Source organism: Hemiscyllium ocellatum, chromosome 10, assembly GCF_020745735.1.
Source record: "Hemiscyllium ocellatum isolate sHemOce1 chromosome 10, sHemOce1.pat.X.cur, whole genome shotgun sequence".
In the NCBI taxonomy this organism is placed as follows: Eukaryota; Metazoa; Chordata; class Chondrichthyes; order Orectolobiformes; family Hemiscylliidae; genus Hemiscyllium; species Hemiscyllium ocellatum.
The window spans coordinates 107,632,701-107,652,010 of NC_083410.1; the positions used below are offsets into that span (position 1 = coordinate 107,632,701).

Here is a 19,310-nt window from a genome sequence, read left to right on the forward strand (position 1 = left end):
GGGGCCCAAGCCCTGATGTTGTTTATCATCTCAAAGTCTGAGCGGGAAACTTTGAGTTTTCAGCAAACCAAGCCCACCACCCACAAACTTTCCCTTCCTTGCCCCCACCCACCCAACCCCCGACCTCCGTATCCCCCCCCTTGGTTCTCTACAGGAGCAATAATGAGTTTTTAATTTCTTGTTGACGTGCTGCCTGTCTGGTGGTGGGGAGAGGGCAGAGGGAAAAAGGCTGTAAGCCGCATAATCAGGATTAATGGCTGAGGCATTCCAGCTGTCCTTGGCTGGAGAGAACAGAATCAAAAAATGTGCAAGCAATCCTTTGTGCAGCTCAATGTGTGTGAAAGTTATCGGAATGGCATGCGTACGGTTGGATCCGGGCCCTGAGCTTCGATCCGAGCATGTGGTCCCAATTATGCGTCTCATCGCCATGGCAGCTAACTGTGCTTCCTCTCCGTGCAGATTACACAGACGGGGAGGGTGACTGGAGCCCATGGTCACTCTGCAGCGTAACCTGCGGCGGTGGCAACCAGAAGCGTACCCGGTCCTGTGGTTACGCCTGCACCGCCACTGAATCGAGGTCGTGCGACATGCCAAACTGTCCCGGTCAGTAAACTGCGATTCTTGTCTGCTGCTGAAGCGCTTATTAATTTCTCAATCGCGTTCTTCACCGGACGTTCAAATCCGAGGGCGGTTTGAGTCGAGAATATGCCCGCTTTTGAAAATGTACAAACAGACCAATTCGCAAAGTGAATTTCTGGTCGTGAGAAAGACAACAACTTGCATTTACGTGGTAACTCTACCACGGTAGAATTGCCATAATCCGAGAGGGCTGCACCATCATTACACAGAGGGAGACAGAGAGAGACACGCCAGGTGGTGGTTTAGATACTTTAGCTGTTATGACACACCTCTAGGGAAGGTGGGACTTGAACCCAGACCTCCTGGTTCAGACGTGGGGACACTACAACAGCACCCCATTAGGCCAGGAGAGAGGCTGAGAGCGACAGTTGTTGACGGTAACCTCGATCGGTAAGGGACTCGGAACCCACACTGTTGGTGTCACTCTCCATGGGAAACCAACTGTCCAGCCAACTGAGCTACCTGTACCGTACAAAGGTTTGAAAAGACTCTACTCCCGCTGCCTTTTGAGAGTGTTCTGAACTCTCCCAACCCTCTGTGAGAAGAAATGGTCTCCTTAGCTTGGTTTTGAATGGGCGACCCTTTATTTATCGCTGCAAATGTGTTGCTGGTCAAAGCACAGCAGGTTAGGCAGCATCTCAGGAATAGAGAATTCGACGTTTCGAGCATAAGCCCTTCATCAGGAATCGCATCTCAGGAATAGAGAATTCGACGTTTCGAGCATAAGCCCTTCAGCTCGAAACGTCGAATTCTCTATTCCTGAGATGCTGCCTAACCTGCTGTGCTTTGACCAGCAACACATTTGCAGCTGTGATCTCCAGCATCTGCAGACCTCATTTTTTACTCATTTTTTACTTTTTACTTGACCCTTTATTTATCAACAAGTTTCCTGAATTCTAAAATAACCCTCAAAACACATCCTTTTTTTAAATTCATACGTGGGATACGGATGTCGTTGGCTGGGCCTGTATTTATTGTCCATCCCCAATTCCCTTTGAGAAGTTAGTAGTGAGCTTCCTTCCTGAGCTGCCACAGTCCTTGGGTTGTAGGGACACCCATGATGCTGTGAGAAAGGGTGTTGCAGGATTTTGACCCAGCAACATTGGAGATATAGTGGTTTAACTCCAAGGTGGATGACTTGTGCAGTGATAAGAGTCATTTAGCACAGAAACAGACCCTTCGGCCCAACACATCTGCCATGGTGGCTCAGTAGTTAGCACTGCTGCCTCTCAGCACCAGAGTCCCAGGTTCGATTCCAGCCTTGGGTGACTGTCTGTGTGGAGTTTGCACATTCTCCCCGTGTCTGCTTGGGTTTCCTCCCACAGTCTAAAGATGTGCAGGAAAGGTGAATTGGCCATGCTAAATTGCATGTAGTGTTAGGGGAAATGGGTCTGGGTGGGTTAGTCTTCAGAGGGTCAGTGTGGACTTGTTGGGCTGAAGGGCCTGTTTCCACACTGTAGGGAATCTAATCTAACCTACATCCATGCCGACCAGGTTTCATCAACTGAACTAGTACCTTTGCCTGTGATTGGCCCATATCCCTCTAAACCTTTCCTCTGTAAAAGTACCCCTCCAGATGCCTTTTAAATGTTGTAATTGTACCAGCCTCCACCACTTCCTCTGGCAGCTCATTCCATACAAGTTTTGGACTCCCCCCAGCCCCGGGCAAAGACCTTGTCTATTCACCCTATCCATCCCCGTCATGATTTTATAAACCTTTATAAGGTCACCCCTCAGATTTGGCCAATTCATCTAATCTGCACATTTTTGGATTGTGGGAGGTTTCTGGAGCACCCGGAGGAAACCCACACAGACACGGGGAGAATGTGCAAACTCCACACAGAGAATTGCCCGAGGCTGGAATCAAACCGTGGTCCCTGGCAGTGCTAACCACTGCTGCCTCATGGTGCCGTGGTGCCGCGCATGGTGGGTACAGGAAAATTCTACTTCCAACAAAAAGCAATTAAGTTCAGTGTTTTACAACTGGCTTTGCACCTTCTGGGAGACAAACATCTAGCCGTTTAGAGGGGCATCCAGAACTGGAGGTCTCCATTTCAGAATAAAGGGTTAACCATTGGCCATGGGAGTGAGGAGGACTTCCATCTCTGAGGGTAAAGACTCTTTGGAACTCTCAGAGAGTTTGAAGATATTCAAGACTGATGCTGTTTTTTTCAGCGCTAGGGGAGTTGACCCCTATGAGGGGGTGGGAAGGAATATGGAACTGAAGCCACAGTCTTACAGACTGGCAGAATCTGACTGAGGAATGGCCCGTTCCTGCTTTAGTTTCTTATGTTCTTAAAATTCACTTGATTGATCAAACTTTCGACCATCTGTTCTGGTAACTCCTTACCTGTCTCAATATCCAACTTTGTTTGATAGGATGCCTTCAGTATAGTGCTAGATAAATGGAAGTTGTTGTTGTCATTTAGGAAACCCTGGCTCTGAATCAGAGCATTTGTCTTTTTGACCCATGACTATAGAGCCTTACAGGGAACCGGTTTAGCTCAGTTGGTTGGATTGCTGTTTTACAGAGCAGGTTGGTGCCAACAGCGTGGGTTCAATTCCCATCACTGGTTTGAGGTTACCATAAAGGACTCTCCTTCTCAACTTCTCAGCCTCTCCCCTTGACTGAGGTCTGGTGGCCCTCAGGTTAAATCACCACCAGTTGCTTCTCTTTCTGATGAGAGAGTATCCCTATGGTTTGGTAAGACTATGGCAACATAGAGCCTTATAGTACCCTGAGGTGTACACTTCAGGAGTAACCCATGGGTATAGGATTAGAGGGAAGAAAATGGTGCTACGTAAATGGCATACCATGACATTGTGTATGCTTTGTCATGCTAGAAATGTTTGATCTCAAAGTGATCAAGAGGGAGGTGAACTGGGTCATTGTAAATCACTTAATCTCCCATCACTTGTGGACAACTTCTTAGGGTCATTTGGCATCAGTTCCAGATCAGATTTCCAAGTGCCCAGAGACATGTGGCTAATGAAGGACTTCCTGAAATATGCGTTTAAATTAATGAACTTTTTGGAGATTGACTCTGTGATGTAGGAATCTCCGGGTTAGGGCATTCAACCCTTTCAACTATCTCTGCCATTCAATGTCATCAGGATTTTGTTTGATTAGGTTATAAGGGAATGAAATATAAGAGATTGGTGATTGAGGAATTTCAGATGGTACTCAATGATGTGGCTCATGAAAGTTTGAATTGAAATAATATTGGTTTATGGTACAAGAGGAGGGCGTCTTGTGATAAGTGGTAATGTTCCTACCTCTGGTCTAGGAGGCCAGGGTTCAAGTGCCATCTGCTCCAGAGGTGTGTTATAACAGGTTGATTAACACAATCTACAATACAAGGGGAAACATGATTGGGAGATATGGCTGATGGAAAGTGAAGATCAGGTAAAGGGTCTGAAGTGAAATACTTCAAGGACCAGATGTCCATTCACTTGCCCTTCCTTCATAATGATGTAGATGACTGTAGGGAGCACAACTAATAACTCAAACATCACAGAGATTTGCGAAATAGTGAAGCAGGTGGACAGGAATCATGCAGCCTGAGAGGTAAATAATGAAGGTAAAAGGTGGAGAGACCTGGAGTTCAAATTCAGAGAAACCTCCCAGCTGACAAACCCACACAAAGTCACATTTTAGATGCCTTAATGGAGAAGAAATTGGAAATTGGTTAGTGATTTTCATTCTTATTGCAAGGAGGGCTTATGGCACAATAGGTAGTGTCCCTGCCTCTGAACTAGAAGTTCAGGTCTTGAGTCCCACTCCACGGCTTGAGGGTCAAGAAATGGTGTGTTCATAATGTGGCCAAACAGGCTGAAGGTTAATCTGCAAATCCTTCTAACAATAGCAGGCAGTCAGGGAGGGAGAGAAAAAAACTCCAGTCTGTAACACACATGTGCAACTCTATGTTCACTCTGCAACACAGACTCCCCAACTGACTTATAATGCATCACCCTCACTATTATCGCTGAGCAAGTAAATTAATCTGTTTTTCTCTTGAAAGCAGTAAGAAAATAGTCTTCAAGACTTGGGATTTTCCAGTATGCAGTGCACAATTAGCAGGAATAATTTGTTTTTATAGAACAAGTTAAAGATAGGAAACTATCCCAGGGCATTTTATAGGAGCATTAGCAAGCAAAGTGTTTGACTAATCCACTCGTTTCCACTAAGGAGGAGGGACTAAGACCAGAGGCCACAGCCTCAGAGTGAAGGAACGACCCACTAAGACTGAGATGAGGAGGAATTTCTTCACCAAAGAGTGGTGGGATCTGTGGAACTCATTGCTGCAGAGGGTTCTGGGAGTCAGGTCAGATGGATAGGTTTTTAATTGGTGAGAGAATCAAAGGTTACAGGGAGAAGGCAGGAGAATGAGAAAAATATCAGCCATGATCGAATGGCAGAGCAGACTTGATGGGCCGAATGGCCTAATTCAGCTGATGTAGCTTGTAGTCTTATGGTTGAAGGTGTTAAAGGGATATTTTGGACAAAACCTGAGGTAGATTTTAAGGAATGTCTCAAAGGAGGAGAGGTTTAGGGAGAGAATTTCCCAGATTAGTATTCAGTCAGCTGAAGCATGCCTGTGATTGGTGGTACATTTAAAATTGAGGATGTGTGTCAAGCCAAACCTGCAGGTGTGCAGATATCTGAGAAGGATGTAGGCCTGGATGAGGTTGCAGAGATAAGGAGGGACTTGCTAATAGGACATTTTACCCATAGTGCTTCTCCATGCAGAGAAAGAGCTATCATTAGATGAATGTATAGCTTGCTTGTTACCTTGTTATACTCACGAATGCCTGTTAAATCATAGGATCCCTGAATGTGGAAATAGGCCATTTGGCCCAAAAAGTCCATACCGACCCTTCGAAGAGTAACCCACCCAGACGCATTTCCCCTACCCTATTATCCCACATTTACCCCGACTAATGCCCATAACCTACACATCCCTGGACACTATGCGCAATTTAGCATGGTCAATGCACCCTAACCTGCACACCTTTGGACTGAGGGAGGAAACGGGAGCACCCGGAGGAAATCCATGCAGACACAAGGAGAACATGCAAGCTCCACACCGGCAGTCGCCTGAGCCTGTGGGCTAGCGGTGCTAACCACTGAGTCACCCTGCCGCCATTAACCTAGCAGCTTCCATGCATTCTTCACTCTAAAGCAGTCTAAGGGGGCAGGGTGACTCGAAGATTGCAGGGAATGGCTGGGAGGAAGCTAAATGTAGGGATGACAGCAATATGAGACTCAAGCAAGATGGGAGGAGACAGAGAGAGAGAGACAATGTCACACACTTCTGGGTTCAGCTGCCATGAGCATTCTCAAGCAGCAAGGTGGGAGTACAGGATCAGGGGTGCTGGAAGAGCACAGCAGTTCAGGCAGCATCCAAGAAGCAGCGAAATCGACATTTTGGGCAAAAGCCCTTCATCAGGAATAAAGGCAGTGAGCCTGAAGCATGGAGAGATAAGCTAGAGGGGGGTGGGGTGGGGAGTAAGTAGCATAGAGTACGATGGGTGAGTGGGGGAGGGGATGAAGGTGATAGGTCAGGGAGGAGAGGGTGGAGTGGATAGGTGGAAAAGGAGATAGGCAGGTAGGACAAGTCCAGGCAAGTCATGGGGACTGTGCTGTGCTGAACGTTTGGAACTAGGGTGAGGTGGGGAAGGGGAAATGAGGAAACTGTTGAAGTCCACATTGATGCCCTGGGGTTGAAGTGTTCCGAGGCGGAAGATGAGGCGTTCTTCCTCCAAGCGTCTGATGGTGAGGGAGCGGCGCTGAAGGAGGCCTAGGACCTCTATGTCCTCGGCAGAGTGGGAGGGGGAGTTGAAATGTTGGGCCAAGGGGCGGTGTGGTTGATTGGTGCGGGTGTCTCGGAGATGTTCCCTAAAGCGTTCTGCTAGGAGGCGCCCAGTCTCCCCAATGTAGAGGAGACCGCATCGGGAGCAACAGATACAATAAATGATATTAGTGGATGTGCAAGTAAAACTTTGATGGATGTGGAACGCTCCTTTACGGCCTTGGATAGAGGTGAGGGAGGAGGTGTGGTGCAGGTTTTGCAGTTCCTGCGGTGGCAGGGGAAGGTGCCAGGATGGGAGGGTGGGTCGTAGGGGGGCATGGACCTGACCAGGTAGTCACGGAGGGAACGGTCTTTGCAGAAGGCAGAAGGGGTGGGGAGGGAAATATATCCCTGGTGGTGGGGTCTTTTTGGAGGCGGCGGAAATGTCGGCGGATGATTTGGTTTATGCGAAGGTTTGTAGGGTGGAAGGTGAGAACCTGGGGCATTCTGTCCTTGTTACGGTTGGGGGTGGTCTGAGGGCGGAGGTGTGGGATGTGGACGAGATGAGTTGGAGGACATCTTTAACCATGTGGGAAGGGAAATTGCGGTCTCTAAAGAAGGTGGCCATCTGGTGTGTTCTGTGTTGGAACTGGTCCTCCTGGGAGCAGATATGGCAGAGGCGGAGGAATTGGGAATACAGGATGGCATTTTTGCAAGAGGTAGTGTGGGAAGAGGTGTAATCCAGGTAGCTGTGGGAGTGGGTGGGTTTGTAAAAAATGTCAGTGTCAAGTCGGTCGTCATTAATGGAGATGGAGAGGTCCAGGAAGGGGAGGGAGGTGTCAGAGATGGTCCAGGTAAATTTAAGGTCAGGGTGGATTGTGTTGGTGAAGTTGATGAATTGCTCAACCTCCTCGCAGGAGCACGAGGTGGCACCAATGCAGTCATCAATGTAGCGGAGGAAGAGGTGCCGGTATAATTACGGATATCAACTGTTCTACGTAGCCAACAAAGAGACAGGCATAGCTGTGGCCCATACGTGTGCCCATGGCTACCCCTTTGGTCTGGAGGAAGTGGGAGGATTCAAAGGAGAAATTGTTAAGGGTGAGGACCAGTTCGGCCAAACGAATGAGAGTGTCGGTGGAAGGGTACTGTTGAGGACGTCTGGAGAGGAAAAAATGGAGGGCTTGGAGGCCCTGGTCATGGCGGATGGAGGTGTAGAGGGATTGGATATCCATGGTGAAGGTGAGGCGTTGGGGGCTGGGGAAACGGAAGTCTTGGAGGAGGTGAAGGGCGTGGGTATGTCTTGAACGTATGTGGTGAGTTCCTGGACTAGGGGGGATAGGACAGTGTCGAGGTAGGTAGAGATGAGTTCAGTGGGGCAGGAGCATGCTGAGACAATGGGTCGGCCAGGGTGGTCAGGCTTGTGGATCTTGGGAAGGAGGTAGAACCGGGCAGTACGGGGTTCCTGGACTATGAGGTTGGAAGCTGTGGGTGCGAGATCTCCTGAGGTGATGAGGTTCTGTATGGTCTGGGAGATGATGGTTTGGTGATGGGGGGTGGGGTCATGGTCGAGGGGACAGTAGGAAGAGGTGTCCTCGAGTTGGCGTTTGGCTTCAGTGGTGTAGAGGTCAGTGCGCCAGACTACCACTGCGCCCCCATTATCCGCTGGCTTAATGGTGAGGTTGGGATTGGAGCAGAGGGATTGGTGGGCTGCGCATTATGAGGGTGAGAGGTTGGAGTGGGGGGAGGGGGGTAGACAGGTTGAGGTGGTTAATGTCCCGGCGGCAGTTGGAAATGAAGAGGTCGAGGGCAGGTAATAGGCCAGCGCAGGGTGTCCAGGTGGATGCAGTGTGTTGGAGGTGGGCGAAAGGGTCCTCGGAAGGTGGGCGGGAATCCTGATTGTGAAAGTAAGCTTGAGGCGGAGGTGACAGCCTTTTTCCGCCTTCCGCAAAGACCGTTCCCTCCGTGACTACCTGGTCAGGTCCACGCCCCTCTACAACCCACCCTCCCATCCTGGCACTTTCCCCTGCCACCGCAGGAACCTGTGCCCACACCTCCTCCCTCACCTCTATCCAAAGCCCTAAAGGAGCCTTCCACATCCATCAAAGTTTTACCTGCACATCCACTAATATCATTTATTATATCCATTGCTCCCGATGCGGTCTCTTCTACATTGGGGAGACTGGGCGCTTCCTAGCAGAGCACTTCAGGGAACATCTCCGGGACACCCGCATCAATCAACCACACCGCCCCGTAGCCCAACATTTCAACTCCCCCTCCCACTCTGCTGAGGACATGGAGGTCCTGGACCTCCTTCACCGCCGCTCCCTCACCACCAGACGCCTGGAAGAAGAACGCCTCATCTTCCGCCTCAGAACACTTCAACCCCAGGGCATCAATGTGGACTTCAACAGTTTCCTCATTTCCCCTTCCCCCACCTCACCCTAGTTCCAAACTTCCAGCTGAGCACTGTCCCCGTGACTTGTCCGGACTTGCCCTACCTGCCTATCTCCTTTACCACCTATCCACTCCACCCTCTCCTCCCTGACCTATCACCTTTATCTCCTCCCCCACTCACCCATTGTACTGTATGCTACTTTCTCCCCACCCCCACCCTCCTCTAGCTTATCTCTCCACACTTCAGGCTCACTGCCTTTATTCCTGATGAAGGGCTTTTGCCCGAAACGTCGATTTCGCTGCTCGTTGGATGCTGCCTGAACTGCTGTGCTCTTCCAGCACCACTAATCCAGAATCAGGTTTCCAGCATCTGCAGTCATTGTTTTTACCAACGTGGGAGTACTACCATGTGGTCTGGTGAAGATCTGAAAAAGATTCATTGACCATTGGAAACATTTTCTCAGGATCTAGCCTATTAGTCTCAGAGTCTTGTAGGTTTTGATTGGATTAGTTTCCCTACCGTATGGAAACAGGCCCTTTGGCCCAACAAGTCCTCACCAATCCTCTGAAGAGCAACCCACCCAGACCCATTCCCCTACTCCCTGCTAATGCACCCATCACTGTGGGCAATTTAGCATGGCCAATTCACCTGGCCTGAACATCTTTGGATTCTGGGAGGGAGGAAACCCCACACAGACACAGGGAGAATATGCAAAAACCACACAGACAGTCACCCAAGGTGGAAATCAAACTGAGGTCCCTAGTGCTGTGAGGCAGCAATGCTGACCACTGAGCCACCATGCCACCCCTTTTAATGAGTTTTAGTGAGGTTACCTCACATTCTTCTAAACTGTGAAGAAAATAGGCCTCATTTACTCAACTGCTCATCATCTGATAAACTCCTCATTGCAGGGACCAGTTTTGTGAACCTTCACTATACCATCTCTGATACAAGTATATTTCTTTTAAATTATAACATTTATAACATAAAGAATTCATGTTAATATGTGTATATGTGGGATGTGATTTAAGATCACTTAACTACTGTGAGATTGTTCTCTTTTCAAGCTTTGTTTGAAGACTTGTCCAGTTCATAGTTGGTTATTGTCTGGTAATAAAAGATTATGTTTGCCAATGGTAACCAAATCTGTCCCAATTCATCTCACAACAACATTAGAACAGAATGTAATCAAATCCTACTGTCTGCTTCTCCACTCAAACCTCACCTTTTCACCAATTGAGTTAACTCTCATCTGTGGTTTTAACGAAAAATATTGGAAGAACATCAGTTACCACCCAGAGGGGAAAGTGTATTGGCACATTGTGTCTGCCATACTGCACTCTGCTGTATTTGCAGGTTTCTATGGAATGTACCTTCTCCCAAGCTTTGGGTCTTTACTGTAGCAAATGGATATGGAAACCAGAAATCAATGGCTCGTTGATCTAGGGGTATGTTTCTCACTTGGGGCGGCACGGTGGCTCAGTGGTTAGCACTGCTGCTTCACCGTGCCAGGGACCCAGTTTCGATTCCACCCATGGGCAACTGTCTGTGTGGATTGTACGTTCTCTCCATATCTGCATGGGTTTCCTCCTCCAGTCCGAAGATGTGCAAGTTAGGTGCTAAATTGCCCTGGAGTATCCAGAGATGTACAGGCTGGGTAGATTAGCCTTGGGGAAATGCAGGGTTATAGGGTGGGTCTGGGTAGGATGCTTGGTGTGGACCCAATGGGCTGAATGGCCTGCTTCCACACTGTAGGGATTCTATAATTGATTCTGTGAAATGCACACACAATTGAAGATGTAATCTCACTAAGACTGTGTATGATTATCGCAACACTTCTTCATACCTGGATTTCAGTCCCTTCACAATAAAGGTCTGTCTGAGAGGCTGACTCAGTAGGAGCAAGCTTTAATTAGAGTCAGCTCCACACATGCTCAGTACCGATGCCAAATTAAATATTGCCTCCAGTGGCCAAAGGTATCTCTTATAATGCTTTAATTCCACAATCCCCCTCATACGAACAAAGTTGTCAGGTCACATTACAGAACGAGTCCATTGAATTCTGATCCACTCTCACAGTGTGACAGAAATGTTCATTGTTTCTCCAAAGCATCATCTATTCCCAATTCGTCTGGGAGGGCGGCTTGCTGACATTGAGCGTCTGCCCTCAGGGATAAGGTGAAGCGTAATTGAGGTGCATCGTAAGCCAACAAGGTAAAATGAAACCACATGTCCACAATTAGTCTGTGGACTTGCATAACCCAACAAATTATTCCCTTACTCTTTCCAGTCTGGAATCCACTGGTTCCTCATTCCTCAGTCCCTGTCAGTCACCATCAACCACTCTGCCCCTCAGTGCAGGCTGACCCTTCATTTTGGGAAAGCCACAATTATTCAAATCAGTGTCATGGATTGGGGCTATTCTTCCCTCTGTCTCTGGTCACATTTAGTTGCAGGACAAGATTTCAGTGTGCCTGGTAGTTATTAAAGGCAGTCACTTCCAACATGCCATGTTTTTTCCCTGGAGTTGGAGAGTCCAGAACTAGAGGGCATAGGTTTAGGGTGAGAAGGGGAAAGATATAAAAGAGACTATCTGTGTGGAGTTTGCACATTCTCCCCGTGTCTGTGTGCATTTTAAGGGGCATACCGTGATTAGTTAGAAATGATAAACATTTTATCAAACTAACAGAGAGAAAAAAAATTGTGCAAAGACAGGTAGCAGTTTAAGAAAATTATATAAAACAGCAAAGGATGACAAAAAAAGAAGGAAAATTAGAGGGACAGCTAGCCAGAAAGACAAAATGGTAAGAGTTTCTATAAGTATTTTTACGAAGAAAACCATTAACAAGATGAATATTGGTTCTATAGAAAATGAGGAGAAAGTGAGGTCTGCAGATGCTGGAGTTTTTTTTATCAGAGCTGAAAATGTGTTGCTGGAAAAGCGCAGCAGGTCAGGCAGCATCCAAGGAACAGGAGATTCGACGTTTCGGGCATAAGAAGGGCTTATGCCCGAAACGTCGAATCTCCTGCTCCTTGGATGCTGCCTGACCTGCTGCGCTTTTGCAGTAACACATTTTCAGCTCTATAGAAAATGAGACAAGAGAATTGATAATGGGAAATAGGGAATTGGCCAGGTATTTCATATCCGTCTTCACTACAGTAACATTCCAAAGGAGCGAAACATCAAGAAGTGAAGGGAGAGTGAAACTCAGGAAGATTCCAATCCTTAAAGAAGCTGTACAAAGCTGAGGGCTGGCAAGAGCCCAAGCCCTGATGGACTTACTCATGGGATCTTATAAGCAAAGTCCAGTGAGAAAGTTGACACATTACAAAACTCTCAGAATTCGGGGATGATCCATCCAATCAGAACAGAACAAATGTACCTCCTTTATTCAAAAATGGAGTTGAGGTGGAAAACAGGGAACTAAGGCCAGTTAGCTTAACATCTGTCATAGGGAAAACATTAGAAGCTTTTCTTTATTCGCTCACGGGATGAGGGTGTCACTGGTCAGGCCAGCATTTATTGCCCATCCCTAATTGCCTAGAGGGCAGTTAAGAGTTAACCATGTTGCTGTGGGTCTGGAGTCACATGTAGGTCAGACCAGGTAAGGATAGCAGTTTCTTTTCCGAGAGAAGATTATTGATCCAGATTGAATTTTCCTCGACAATTGCCAATGGCTTCATGGTTATCATTAGACACTTAACTCCAGATTTTCACTGAATCAAATTCCATCATCTGTTGTGGTGGGATTCGAACCCAGGTCCTCAGATTGTTGGATTAACAGTCCAGTGATAATACCACTAGACTGACACCTCCACTTAAAGAACTCATAACAGGGCACTTGGATAAATTCAAGATAATCAGGAAGAACCACATGATTTTGTGAAAGGGAAATCATACTTGACCAATCTAACATTGCTTTTTGAGATGGCAACACATGTTATAGAAAAAGGGAAACCGGTGAAAATGCTTTACTTAGATTTCTAGAAGCATAGAATCCCTATGTGTGGAAAATGGCCATTCAGCCCATCATGTCTGCACTGCCCCTCCAAAGACCATCCCACCCAGACCTTCCTTTCCTTGTAATCCCATATTTCCTATGGCCAATCCACTTAACTTACACATCTTTGGACTGTGGGAGGAAACCCACACAGACAGAGGGAGAGCCCCACACAGACAGTCACCCAAGGCTGGAATCGAACCCAGGTGGTGTGAATCAGCAGTGCTGGCCACCTGGTCACTGTGCTATCCAGGTGTTTAGTAATACCTGATAGTATTTAATAAGGCACCCATCAATGCTTATTACAGAAAATAAAAGCTAATGATATAACAGGTAGCATATTGGCATGATTATTTTTAAGGCGGTGGAAGTAGATTCTTGTTAAGAAAAGGGTGAAAGGTTATTGGGGTAGACATTGAGGTTATAGAAAGATCAGATATGATCTTATTACATGGCAGAATAGGCTTGAGGAGTGAATGGACTACTGCCCCTAAGTTGCATATTTGTTTGATCACAAACTACTTGCCTTTCAGTGTAAATTTCAATACTATCTTCTGCTGCTGTTATCTTACTGAAAGGTGGAGCAGGAACATGGGGTTCAATGGCCTGTTGCTATTCCTTACGTCCTTATTGTCCATTGTGTTTCTAAGACCTTGATCGATGATGCCACAGCATGAACAGATTTGAATAAATGATTAAGATTCCAGAGTGATTTTCTACTGGTTGTGATGCCTTACATTGGTCAACGTATAAATTAGTTATTCCTGATGGATTAGGGTCTGTTGGATGATTACCTCTGCCATGAGTAAACATTGGGCAGGCATGTTGCTCATCATTCTGTGTCATTCGGAATCAATGATTCGAAAATTACAGTCTTATTTTTTGACATACCATCGGGGCATGTCACATTTCTCCCATTGCAGGGGAACTGAGCAGGGCTAACCCTTACTATCTCCAGTTTCAGGGAGCTGAGCAAGGTTTAACCCTTAATATCTCCCATTGCAGGGAACTGAGCAAGGTTTAACCTTAATACCTGCCCCCTCCCCTTCATTGCTGAAAATGTGTTGCTGGTTAAAGCACAGCAGGTTAGGCAGCATCCAAGGAACAGGAAATTCGACATTCCCCTTCATTCCCCTGACTGAGCGATGAGTTTGGAAAGCATAACCTTGCAGGAGGAGCCAACAGCAAGTCTTATATTTTGGAGAAGGGCAGATTTCAATTTCCATCACCAAATATATAATACACACCTCCAACTCAGTGATTTAACTTGAGTTCTCCTTCAAGGACTTTGCAACTAATTACTAAGCAACCTCTGTTATACTCTACCAATTAAAGTCTCTGTAAGAAGTTCAAAGCAAAACTCTCGCAGCCAAGTCATTATTACGACTTTGAAAGCATATATGAGTTACTAATTTTCTTCTCATAGAAATTGAGGAACATTTTAAGCTGTTCATGGCATTTAAACGCTAAATTACAGATAGTTGATGCAATTTTTACATCTGACATTGGAATCTTCTTTCTATTGCAGCTGCCCTCAATACAGTATATCACTTCCAGCAGAAAACTATTACATAGATACCAGCTTTTCAACGCATCAGCTGTACCAATGCAAATAGTAAAATATTAGCAAACTTACTTAAATCTCTAATTATAATTATACAGCATTACTAATGATCATTGTATAATGGACATATTTGTAGATATCTTGTACTAAAAGATGCAGCCCACACTGTACCTCACACGCCGCTACTCATTAAACCTCGAATGTCACATTATAACTTCCAAATCCACCCTGATTGAATGTGGATATTTTCCAGAAGCTATTGGAAAATAAACATTAGTGGGGATTGCTTTAAATATTAAAATTTTTAATCTTCAATTACTGACTTGTGAAAGGGTTATTTAATTAAGTTTAGATCAGAGTGGTGCTGGAAAAGCACAGAAGGTTAGGCAGCATCCGAGGAGCAGGAAAATCGATGTTTCGGGCCAAAGCCCTTCATCAGGAATTCCTGATGAAGGGCTTTTGACCAAAACATTGATTTTCCTGATCCTTGGATGCTGCCTGACCTACTGTGCTTTTAGAGCACCACTCTAATCTAAACTCTGCTTTCCAGCATCTGCAGTCCTCACTTTTGCCTTATTTAATTAAGTATCCAACCCAAATAGTAAGCAGTCTCAGCTGTACAATAACACTCTTGCCTCTCAGCTGTGGCATTAGCCTCACCTCTGAAATGTGAGTACACATCCAGCCTGAAGCCCAGCATAGAACATTGAACGTAAAACAGTACAGCACAGGCATGGACCCTTCAGCCCACCATGTCTGTGCTGAATATGATGCCATTCTAAACTAATCCTATCTGCCTGCATATGGTCCATATACCTCTCTTCCCTGCTGGTTCATGTATCTGTCTAAATGCCACTTAAAGAATTATCACATCTGCTTCTACCACCTCCCCAGGCACCTCCCACCCTCTGTGTGAAAAACTTGCTTCGAGCATCTCCTTTAAACTTGTCCCCTCTCACCTTAAACACTTGCACCCTTGTATTTAATATTACCACCCAAGGGTAAAGACTGACTGTCCATATAATCCATGCCTCTCATAATTGATCAGGTTGCCCCTCAGCCTCTGACACCCTAGTGAAAACAATCTAAGTTTTTTCCAACCTCTCATTGTAATTAATACACTCCAATTCAGGCAATGTTCTGATAAACCTCTTTTGCAACCTCTTCAAAGCGTCCACATCCTTCCTAAATTGATTTATTTATTGTCACTTGTACCAAAGCACAGTGAAAAGCATTATTTATGCGCAGTACAGGCAGGTCATAGTAAGCAAGGATGTACAGATCAAAAAATTTAGACGAAGCCATGCAGGTAGCATTGGATAGATGTACAAAGAGATCAACATTAGCAAGGTCAGCATCATTAGAAGTTAGAGAGTTCATTCATCGGTCTAATAACAGCTGGGAAGAAGCTGTTCTCAAACCTGTTGGTGCATGTGTTCAATCTTCTATAGCTTCTGCCTGACAGAAGAGGTTGTAGGAGATCGTTACCCGGGGTGCAATGGGTCTTTGATGTTGTTGGCAGCCTTTCTGTGGCTGTGAGCTGTGTAAAGGGAGTCCATGGATGGGAGGTTGGCTCCCGTGATGGTCTGGGCTGTGCACACCACCCTCTGTAGTTTCTTATAGTCCTGGGCACAATAGTTGTCGTACCGGGCCGTTATACACACGGGTAGTATGTGTTTAATGGTGCATCTGTAGAAGTGGGTGAGGGTCCTTATGGAAATGCCAAATTTCCTAAGCCACTTGAGGAAGGAGAGGCGTTGTGCCTTCTTGACCAACATGGGAAGATCAGGTTGTCCATTATAGTGTGAGGACCTGTGTCCTAATTAAAGTCTTATACAACTGCAACATGACTTGCCAACTTTTATACTCAATGCCCTGAACAATGAAGGCAAGCATGCTTATAGGTCTTCTTCTGGTTTTGAGGGAATGTTGGAGGTGCAATCTCTTGGGTAAGATAGTAAAGATCCTGAATTTTCTCTCAGATGGATGTAAACAATTACATGGAACTCTTGCAAAAATTGTACAGTGTCTTTGCCAATCATTTTCCCCTCAAGCAAAACATTAAAATGGATTATTTGGTGATTACACGTTGTGGAAAAATAGTTGTATTCTAAAATTTTCCCAATCTTTGCAGATAGGACTATTGATGGAGGATCTTAGAACAATCAATATCTCCAGAGAAAAAGACACTTTGTAAACTAATGAAATTTAAAGCTGACAAGAAGTTGGTGACTTAGGGCCTAAAAAGAAGTGGCTGCTGAGATATCAGAGACATTTATTATCATCTTCCAATATTCCGTAGAATCGGGGAAGATCTCAGTAGATTGAAAAACAGCAAATGTAATGTCTTAGATCAAGAAAGGGAGGGAGACAGAAGGCTGGAAGCTGTAGGCAGTTTGACTTGTACCTAGAATTGGAAAAATTGCTGCTATCCATCATTAAGGAATAGTAACAGGGCATTTAGAAAATCATAACGTAATTGAGCCATGTCAACAAAGATTTATGAAATGAAAAGTGTGTTTGAAAAGGTTTTTAAGAGCTCTTTAAAGATGTAGCCAGCAGGGTGGTTAAAGAGGGTCCAGAAAATGCAGATTTCCAAAAGGTATTTGTGTGATGCCACACAAACTATAGCTCATGACATTGGAATAATATGTTAGCTGAATCTGGAATTGTCTAATTTACAAAAAGCAGTCAGGATAAACTGGTCATTTTTAACATTGGCAAGCTATAACTAACAGGGTGTACAGGGATGAGTACAGTATCCTCAGCTATTTACAATTTATCTTTACAATTTGGATAGGACTATTGTAGCCAAATGTGATTTGATTTGACTTAGTATTGTCGCATGTATTGAGATACAGTGAAAAGTATTGTTTTGTGTGCTAACCAGATAAATCATACCTTACATAAGATCATCAGGGTAATAGAACAGAATGCAGAATATAGAGGAACCTCGATTATCCAAATACCAATTATCCGAAAATTGGATTATCCGAAGGAGATCTCGAGGTCCCGATAAAAACATTATATCAAAGACGTGTTTCCAACAGTGATTAAATAGGCACCATCTCTAAATGACTGACCTCCTGCCCTCTCTCTCTCCCCAAACTTTCCCTGGAGTTCTACAGAGGGGTGTACCCTAACCCCCACCATTCCCTAGATAATCTCTCCAACATTGTCCTGTATGGAGCGAACGTGGAACCTGTCTAAAAGGTTGTGTGTGTGTGTGTGTGTGCACGCGCGCGCTATTTGGAGACTTACCCCACAAAGGCAGCAGCAGCAGCAGTCTTGTTGTTGGTGTACAGTCTGGCTGCCACGGACAGGGGGCGTGGGTAGACAAGGGGGGGGCGGTGTTGGATGGGGTTGGGGGTGTTGGGGGCGGTGTTGGACAGGGTTGGGGCGGGGGGTGGTGCTGGACGGGGTTGGGGGGGTGGGAGGCGGTGTTGGACAGGGTTGGAGGCGGGGGGGGCGGTGTTGGACGGGGGTTGGGGTGGGGGGTGGTGCTGGACGGGGGTTGGGGCAGTGTTGGACAGGGTTGGGGTGGGGGGTGTGCTGCACGGAGTGTGGGGCGGTGTTGGATGGGGTTAGGGGTGGGGAGTGTTGGGGATGGGGTTGGGGGCGCGGGGAGTAGTGCTGGACAGGGTTGGGGGCAGGGGGGAGGAGCTGAACGTGGTTTGGAGTTGGGAGGGTGGGGACTCGCGCTGGGTGCTGCTGCAGTCTCCTGAATGAGGAGCAGACTTTAAAAACTCCGAGCCCCACAGGAAAGGCATTTAATCGATTCACCGAATAATCGACTATCCAAACAAAATAGTGCCTGCCCATCAAGTTTGGATAATTGAGGTTCCCCTGTATAGTGTTACAGCTACAGAGTAGTTGCAGAGAAAGATCAACTCTATTACATGAGAGGTCTGTTCGTAAGTCTGGTAACAGCAAGGAAGAAACTGTTCTTAAATTTGTTGGTACGTGTCTTCAAACCTTTGTATCTTCTGCTTAATGGGAGAGGGTGGGAGGGATCTTTGATGATGTTGGCTGCTTCCCCAAGGCAGGAGGAGGTGTAGACAATGGATGGGAGATTGCTTTATGTGATGGACTGGGCTGTGTTCACAATACCCTGTAATTTCTTGCAGTCTTGGGCAGGGCATTGCCATCTCGAGCTGTGATGTATCCAGGTAGATGCTTTCTGTAGTGTCTCTGTAACAATCGGTAAGAGTCGTTGTGTACGTGCTGTATTTTCTTAGGCCTTGGAGGAAGTTGAGATGTTGCTGTGCTCTCTTGACTGTAGTGTTGGCGTGGGTCGACCAGTATGTTTACTGATGATGCAAAGGTAGGTAGGAACGCAACTTGTTAAAAGGAGTCAAAGTGTTAGGAAAGGCTTGTAAATATGGTGAGTCGGCAAATAATTACCAGATGAAGTATAATGTGCAGAAATGTGAGTTAATGAGGATTTACGAAGCAAAGTCATACTTGACAAATTATTGGTTTTTTGAAGATATAACTAGCAGAGTGGATAAGGGGGAGCCAGTGGACCTGGTTTACTTGTATTTTCAGAAGATTTTGGATAAGATCCCACAGAAGACATTAGCATGCAAGATCAAAACATATTGGATTGGAGGTCATATTTGAAATGGGTGGAAAACTGGTTGGCAGGCAGGAAAGAAAGAGTAAGAATAAATGGGTCTATTTCCAAGTGGCAAGCAGTGATCAGTGGGTTACATGAGGGATCAGTGCTTGGACCCAAGCTATTCACAATATACAGAGTCATAAAGATGTATAGCACGGAAATAGACCCTTCAGTCCAACTCATCCATGCTGACCAGATATCCTAAATTAATCTAGTCCCATTTGCCAGCACTTGTCCCATATCCTTCTAAACCCTTCCTATTCATAATACCCATCCAGATGCCTTTTAAATGTTG

At 46.0% G+C, this 19,310-nt stretch overlaps 1 protein-coding gene across 1 annotated transcript in view; it reads left to right on the forward strand.

Annotated features, from left to right (window-relative positions):
• ism1 (isthmin 1) overlaps positions 1–19,310 on the forward strand; it is a 90,904-nt gene that overhangs the window by 64,186 nt on the left and 7,408 nt on the right. Inside the window, exon 4 of the mRNA XM_060831847.1 lies at positions 460–603. Coding sequence (XP_060687830.1) covers positions 460–603 — 144 coding nt within the window. The remainder of the gene's footprint in view (positions 1–459; positions 604–19,310) is intronic.